General features: G+C 45.7%; 1 protein-coding gene across 2 annotated transcripts; it reads right to left on the bottom strand.

Annotated features, from left to right (window-relative positions):
* Nucleotides 1-1,118: 1,118 nt before the first annotated feature.
* Zbtb14 (zinc finger and BTB domain containing 14) lies at nucleotides 1,119-8,210 on the bottom strand. 2 transcript variants are annotated; one of them, XM_023720424.1, is made up of 4 exons: nucleotides 8,147-8,201; nucleotides 7,417-7,443; nucleotides 6,780-6,860; nucleotides 1,119-5,517 (listed from the first exon to the last, which is right to left on the bottom strand). In XM_023720424.1, the coding sequence occupies exons 3-4, from the start codon at nucleotides 6,780-6,782 to the stop codon at nucleotides 4,171-4,173; spliced, it is 1,350 nt and encodes a 449-aa protein (XP_023576192.1). In that variant the 5' UTR covers nucleotides 6,783-6,860; nucleotides 7,417-7,443; nucleotides 8,147-8,201; the 3' UTR covers nucleotides 1,119-4,170. The 2 variants fall into 2 exon arrangements, with proteins under 2 accessions (XP_023576192.1, XP_004635857.1); XM_004635800.2 differs by lacking the exon at nucleotides 7,417-7,443 and having other exon boundaries at nucleotides 8,147-8,210.
* Between the last annotated feature and the right edge of the window lie 245 nt (nucleotides 8,211-8,455).

Here is an 8,455-nt window from a genome sequence, read left to right on the forward strand (position 1 = left end):
TTTTTTTTTTGCGGTAAGGGGATTGAACTCAAGACCCTGCACTTACCAGGAAGACACTTATTCTACTGAGCTATCTCCCTGTCATAGATGTTCTTCCCTAAGAGACGCAAGAAGCCGTCAGAGGCCAGTGTTCATGTTTTGACTATATTCCAGTGATCTTCAGAATGGACAAATGGGTTACAAAACCAAAGAGAATTTATGAATACACACACTTGTAAGAACAAAGCTAGAACGGGTTGAAACTTACAGAAATGCTAAGTAGATCTGTGGGAATTTTCAGATCAGAATTTAAATGAAGTCTAGGTCTACAACTTGGGGCCAGAGGCTGAAGGGAAGGGGCACAGGCAGATGAGAAATGCTGTTTATTTCTGTCCTCTCCACTGAGAAGCCGGGAATGTTCATGGTGTACCGAGCACAGGATGCTGGGCGGGCCATTCTGTATCACGATTTTCACAAAGGAGGTAAAAATCCCTGCCATTACTCAAGGTGATAAAACTAAGACAAGGGCAGTTCATGACTTGTCTGAACTTACTATTAAGCAGAATGAAGGCCCAAATTCAAGTTTGACTTAAAGTCTTTCCACCTCACTATCTACCAAAAAATAGCCAAGTGGATGCTGGTGATTGGGAAGATCTCCTGACAAGACCTTGGTAAACACTCGAGTGCTGAAAATCTATCACCAGATCAGGCAGGCCAGAGCCTTGAGATCAGTATGTGACCTTGAAGGAACCATCGTAACAACAGGTGGGTGATGGGCAAAGGCCATTCTCACTATAAAAAGTGAGACTAAGAAGGGGTACACTCCAGTCAAACCTCCTTGCGTTGTCATTATGAGATGCTGCCCAGTGCCTTGCATGGGCTAAAGAAGTGACAGGATACCCTCAGCAGACAGCTGTTGTCAAGTGGATGCAGGACCAACACCTTTTTCTGAATTAGTCTAAGGAGGAAGAAATTTCTCAGATAAAAGGATGTATGTAGATGGGGGGGGGTACATGTCTATAATCTTCTCAATGGGGAAGCTGAGACAAGAGGATTGCCATGAGTTCAAGGCCAGCCTGAACTACAAAACAAGACCATGCCTCAAAAAAAAAAAAAAAAAAAAAAAAAAAGTATGCAAAAATACAGGCTGACTTGAGAGAGATGTGCTCTCTGACTCCCTAACTCCTACTGACTCAGAACCGCACACCACAACCCTTGCTTGTTATGGTGGCTCTATCACACTTACACGATAGATGCTCTCAATTCCTCTAGAAATTAACCACCAACAACCACATTACAGTGAGTAAACAAATTCCACACTCCAAGTGGAGTTACAGATAATCTTATACAGCACACTGAACCAGAAACTACACACATCTGCATCACTTTCTCCCAACAAAATGCAAAGTACTAAACTTACTTAATGGCTGCTTTTGTAATTTCAAATTGCTCAAAATTGGCAAACACAAGATTAGCACCTACACTACCTGCTCTAGTTTGGTTAAGTATCTCCCAGAGTGCCCCTGTTAGACACTTGGCTCCAGCCTGTGGTGTTGCTGGAAGCCATGGACTCCAGAGGTGGGGCCTAGGAAGGGGTGTGTCTTCATGTAACTGGGAGGGACCCTTCCACAGGGATGACAAGAGCCCATTTCTGTTTTGCTGTTTGGCCATGAGACAGATGATTGGCTTTACCATGAGCTTCTGGCACAAGCCCCAAACATTAAGGACAACAGACCATGGACTGAACTTCCCAAACGGTGAGTTGAAGAAAACTTTTATCTCCATCTCTGTTATCCGATATAGTAACGCATTCCCCTAATTTTAGACTTCCTAAATCAGTGTCAGCACAATGCAAGTTATACATCATAGTATCAACTTTACGAATTCTCTTGGCACAGACAGAACAAGTAATCACGAAAAGGTGATACAGCTGACTTAGAATTTCCTTTCTTACACTGTAGTCAGTACACTGCAGCATTCTCTCCCTACAGTGATGGAGGTGCCCTCCAAGAATCTGACATGATGGCTGCCCTGGCCTGGGGACAAGGAGAGCCAGTGGATATGCAGAGAGGCAGTGGTACTTACCAGGACCAGCTCCCGGGTTCTGACTTTGATGCAACCAAAACCCAAAAAGCATGCATCCTAACACACAGTACCAACAGGAGAAATCATGACATAAATATATTTCTTATGCAAAACAAATGAATACATAATACAGAGTGATGAAAACTGAAGTTTCTTTCTGGCGTACCAGCACGATCTGCAGTTTTAACAGGAGTCAGCATCACATCGAACACTTGCGATGCTATGAAAACCATGGCGAAGACAGGATGGAAAGTATAGATTTTGGCGGAAACCTGCATGTGGGGAAGACTGACATTAAAAAATGAAAACAGGAATGGCAGAAGTGTACTTTTTTATGTTCTAAAATGAAGGCCCAAAATATGGTTTGAAGTAGCCATTGTAGGGGTTGGATTACTTTTCCTTTGCTGAGGACAGCAGACCAGGGACTGAACTTCCCAAACTGTGAGTCAGAGAAAACTTTATCTTTAGCTCCGTCATCCAAGCAATGGTCAGGCCTCCTCCCGCAACAGCACACAGACACAGTGACAGGACTATTCTTAGTACAGAATAAACGACTTTCAAGAAATTAAATTAACTTTAAACTACCAATAAATATTTTTTTTGAAAAGGTAGCATCGTCATCCTATAATCCTGGGCATAACATATATACCAATTTAAAAAGTAAAGTTCTCCCACAATAACTACAAGTGTTAATGCAACAAGCTATGAAATGAAATTACTTTAATGTATTTTAGGAAAACTCCTAGCAACCAAATATGAATTTTAAGTTGGCATTTTCTACAACTGTACATATCCCAATGTAAAGGACTAATACTTTCTTACAGAATATAATTCAAACAACTGTTGGCATTTCAATATACTCCTAAGAAAATGGTAAAAACAAACATTTAGCACACCAGATCTGAAACAGTTTATAATTCTGATTTACGGCATGAGAGGCAATCAACTTCTTCCTAAAACCAGGACCAGTGATGAAATATACTTCAAAAACAGAACATTTGGACTGACGATCCCTAACATTGGTTAAACATGGTCTGTTTGCTACTGATGGTAATTATTAAATCCAATGTGCAAAAAAAGTGCAACTATCTGCTTTTTGTTGAAATACGTTAAGACAAACACTCTTTATACACCTAAAAGATTTTAAATTTATTTAAGTATATTGCATCTCCTTTGTGAATAAATCAGGTGCTGCAGGGAGCCCAGAAGCTTCATGCCCTTCTGCTATACTAATGGGACTGAAGAAGCAGATCAGTCTCCTCTCTTAATCTTGATCCTAAATGCAAATCTCATGTCAAAAATCAATTTAAAATTATTTTGACCTAGGAAATCCTGGAACTGCTGCACATCAGCCCTATCTTGAGGGCCTTTCCAATCCTCCCCTCTGCAGGTCCACACAGCAAATCCCTGCCCGTGCATTTGGCAAATCCCAACTATGTGGAGCCTCAGAATTCAGCCGCCACCACCAGCATCCTGGTAGGTTTGTTCAGCCTCCTGCACTTGTGACTACAGCTTTGGGGGAGCAATCAAAACAGATGAAACACTTCAGCAAAGCAACTATTATTTGTCCACAAAAAAAAAAAAAACCAGCGAAAAACAGTGATATAAAAAATTAACAAACCAAATACAAATCTAATACCATTCTGTATTTCCAGAACTTGGTTTCCCACTGCGCAGTGTTCTTGGTCAACCACCCACTGCCGTGTTCTGCATGTGTAGGAGTACATTTATTAAATTATTAAAACTGCTGCTTTGGCCGGAAGTCCCATGTAACTGCAATGATCAGGAAATCAAGTGATTCAATTATTACTCTGCACTGTACTCAGCATGGTGAGTGCAGAGGAATTAAAAATGGAATAGAAGTCTCTTGCTTCAAAACTGGACATAGGAATCCTCAAATTAAAAATCTTAAGAGGGGGGAGGGGAGTTTCCTGGCCACAGGAATAGACACTGGACAGGACAGCGCCACTATTTGGTCACAACTTAGAAAGTCTCCTTGAAAAGTTGCCAATACACTTATCCAACCACTGCTTCCCACGCTGCACGTTTCCACAAAAGCAGCACCAGCAGCCCTCGGCTCAGTCTCTGCTCTGGGCCCGTGGTCCCCTAGCTGCAGGCAATGGTTTCCAGCTGCTGCTCGGCCTCTGCGGCCATGGCCGCCGCCTGCAGCTGCTCCGTCTCACTCTGCATGGCGCTGGGGGTGACCTGTTTCCTCTCACTGTGCATGTTGTTCTCGTGCCGCTTCAGATCCGAGGCCTTGGCGAACGCCTTGGTGCAGGAGCCACACACAAAGGGCTTCTCCCCTCGGTGCCTCCTTTCGTGGTCCTTGAGGTGGGACTTGTGCTTGAAGGCTTTGTCACACATGTGGCATGCGAAGGGCCGCTCATTGCTGTGCACCCTCTCGTGCTTCTTCAGGTCTGGGGCGCGGATGAACGATTTGCCGCACACCTCGCAGCTGTAGGGTTTGTAGCCCGTGTGGATCTTGAGGTGCTCCTTCAGGTGGGCCTGCGTGGTGAAGCCCTTGGTGCACATCTCGCACACAAACGGCCGGTCCGCCGTATGCAGCTTCTCGTGCTTCCGCAGGCGGCCCTCGTCAGAGAAGGTCTTCCCGCAGGCCTGGCAAACGATCTGCTCCCGGTGGTGGCCGTACAGCAGGTACTCGAACTTCATGTCACTGGTGGCCGTGGTCCAGCCCGGGGTCTGTTCATCTTTGACCTCACTCATGCCATCGTTAAACGTTAAGGCTTGAGGGGTCTGCGACCCCAAATCTTTGGACTCTGGGGTCTCCATGGACTCTACCTCCTGGCCGTAGCAATTGACTTTCCGCACCTCTTCACTCCCGAGCTCCTTCAGAATCGCCTCCTGAACCCTGAGCATGGTCGTGGGTGACTTGCCGTCTTCCTGACTCGGGGGAGTGCCCTCTACTGTGTCATCAGAAAGGCTGTCATCCTGATCCCCAATTTCTTCTACATCATCATCTTGAGTGTCCGTGGCATCCCCAATGGGGCGATTGATTTTGAGGCAATACTTACTTTTGGACTGACCGTTACTTTCATCGGGACTGGACACGTCACGCTTCTGAGAACAGAGTTTATCCAAAAATCGGATGCCAAGAATCTGGCCAGAAGACATCATTAAGTTAACATCTTCCTTCTTCACAGAAATTTTCGCCGTGTACATGTAGTTCAGGACCTCTTCAAATATATCAGAACGGAGAAAATCTATCTCTATTACTGAAGAACTATCTACCTCGAGCTTCTTGAAAAGCTTTTTAAAGTAGGTGCTGCAGACGACAAGAACACATCTGTGTGCTCTGAATTTTACATCTTCAACCACAATAGCAATATCGCAAAATTCTCCCTCCAGGCATTGTTCATTTAGCGTTTTCAGAAACAGAGTTTTATGATCATCGTCATTATACTTAATGGTTTCAGACATACTGATGAAAAACTCCTACAAAAAATTTTATTAAAAAAGGTTTAGTGATTAAGAGTAATTTTTTTTTCCACACAAGTAGATGTTCATTTCAAGATCAAAAAGTCAATGTTAAGAGCAGTCCAAAAATTGAGTAGAAAAAACTGATCCCTACTGCGGGGCTTGCATACTGTTTACCTTCACTTTCTTAAGTATTTGCCTAGTAATAATCATACTACTACGACTCGTCTCTTTTATCAAACACATGACATGCATTATTCTAGATGCTTCATATATCTTAATTATTTCCATATCTAAATGATCTTACAAGGCAGGTTGGTCAGAAACTTGCCAATGTTATATAGCTCCTTAGTTGAGGTGAGACTAACCCAGGCATCACGGGGAGGCGACTCATGGTTCCAGACAACAAAGACAAGCCAGTCAGCAGCAGCATTAAAGAAAGAGGGTGGAGACAAGGACCCCAGTCCTGTCTACAGCATCTGCTCTGACCCCCACATAGCAAACTCAGTAGAACAGCAGTGCCCCGTGTTAACCACTGTTACCAACAGCAGGGGCAGCACTGCCAGCCCACTGGCTCGGTGCTGTCCTCTCACTTTCCCACAGCAGTTTTGGGTCACTTCTAACTGGGGACCTATGAGAATCAGATGATATTTAGGAAGAGAACAAGGAGTAGCTTTGTTCTCCCTGGACACCAGTCTTACCCCTTTTGGTGTCATTAACACTGGCGGTGCAGGTCTAGGGTCCTTATGAAATGCTTGGCACCAGGAATGCTTGGGATTTGGGGATACTTGCTCACATATAATATCAGATATTTCATGTCTAAACATGAAATTTATTTATGTTTCAAGTGGAATTTTCTACTGATTGTATCATTTCAGCATTCAAAAGAGCCCAGAGTTTGGATTTCAGATATGTACAGTAAGGAGGCTTGACCTGTAAACCCTAAATCCTCTGAGTATTTTATAAGCTAAAGAAAGTTAGAACTGACACGAACAATCTCTCGCCATACTGAAGTTCTGAGTTTTAAGACATGATGTGTTTTTCTCAAAATTGTTTTACTTTTGATAATTCTGAATAATATTTGATAATACAAATTTAAAGAAAATACAGTTTTCCCAAGAAACAGAAGTCTTTGGGAAAGACACACCCACATATAATCTGCACAATGGAGATGGAGCCCAGGGCCTTGCTTGTGCAGGAAGTCTCCCACCAGAGCTACACCCCATCCAAGCAGAATGCAAAACATTTTTTCCAGACTTAATATCCAAAGGTATAGTTACCATGAACAATTCAGGCTATTATCTTAATGCCTTAAACGCCAAAATCTTCAGATCAGAATAACTGATCAGGGCGCACCAGACCTACAAAGAAAAAAACAAGAATGAGGGAGGATCTTTCTGCATGCTGCATTCCAACACAAGAATGGTTCCAAGAACTGACTGAAAGAAAAACAGACCTCCCAGTCTTGTTCTGCCTTCTGCACCGGTACCTATTTTTCAGCTCTGGAGCACCTGGCCGGGTGGCCCTGCTCTGTGTAGCCCTGGGTTGTGCCGCACAGACCAGGATGGACTACAGGGCAATTAAGGGATGGCTCAGGGTTGAGCTAAGCCACCTGTAGGCGCAGATGACCACACACGCAGATGCCAGCGAGCGACCCTGGTGCCACTATTTCCTGGTGCACATGTAGCCTTGTGTTTTCTTTTTCTCTAGGCTCCTCGACAGACTGACACATGAAGAAAGCTACAGACCTACCGCGCCCAGCAGTTGCCATGGGTGGCAGCAGCTGTTCTCTTTATACACCTGTGTCATGGAGCACACACTTTTAAGACCAGAGTTGAGAAATTTGGGGTTTTTTAAACCTCTATCACTACCCAGAAGCCCAAAGAAATTTAATTTTTTGTGCATGTTAACTCTTACCCCAGGAACTCCCTCCAGAGCAATGTTCTGAAAAACAAAGTTTCACTATATGAACAGAAACCTCACAAAAAATGCGATTTGCTGTGGTGGGCCCTAACAGCTCTTCACAAAATGTACCGTGTGGGGCTCCTAACTGGAGCCCTACTTCCTGAAAACCCTGAGAAGCTCCCTTTCTAGAGAACACTGTCCTACCCAGAGTACCAGAGGGGTTCTCTCCTCAGGGATCATACTGGCTCTGCCTCCTAGGATTGCCCCTGCTCCGGGGCGTGCAGTGGCCCAGAGAGCGGGCAGCACGCACAGGACTTTCCTGAGGGGGACACTTTCTCTGACTGTCACTAACTCCTGGGGCTGGTGGGACTATCGTGCAATGGACCAGAGGGAGGAGTGGCCCGAGTAGTCATGGCAACACACCAGCGTACCCTTTCTTTTTCTTTTCTCTTTTTTGACCACTGGTAATTCTATCACCGCCACCACCACCACCCGCCTTTTTTTTTTTTTTTTTTTAAGTTCTGGGGCCTAGAAACGCGGCAGCATGCTTGCATGGTTTTTTTTTTTTTCTTTTTCCTACAGCGTTGTTCCACTTGCTAAGTTCAGATGAGTCGAACCGGAAGATGGCCGTAGCCAGTATTTCTGTAGGCAGCTGCAGCAGACGAGATGGCCCCAATCACACATCAGCCACCACGCTGTCCCGGCCGCAGTCTCTCCCAGCGCCCAGCTCAGCCAAACTTACATAAGCTTCCCCCAGACACCCGCCACCGCGACAATGGCGCCGCGCGGCTTGCCCGGCGGCGGGCGCGCAACCGGGAGAAGAGGAAGCAGGGCCGGGCGCGGACTCCAAGCGGCCCGGAGCGCGCCGCGCCCTCGCCACCTCCCGGCCGGCGCAGAGGGCCATCTGCGTCTCGGCCAAACAAAAGCTCCGCCTGGCGGGTGCTGAGGACGCTCCCCTCCCCGATCGCCCGCAGCCCGGGTCCGACGCGGGCGCGGAGGCAGGAAGAGCCCGGCGAAGGGGGAACGGGAGGACCGCGGCCCCGGCGGCGCG

The sequence above is a fragment of the Octodon degus genome, unplaced genomic scaffold (genome assembly GCF_000260255.1).
Source record: "Octodon degus isolate 3935 unplaced genomic scaffold, OctDeg1.0 scaffold00075, whole genome shotgun sequence".
NCBI classification, from domain to species: Eukaryota; Metazoa; Chordata; class Mammalia; order Rodentia; family Octodontidae; genus Octodon; species Octodon degus.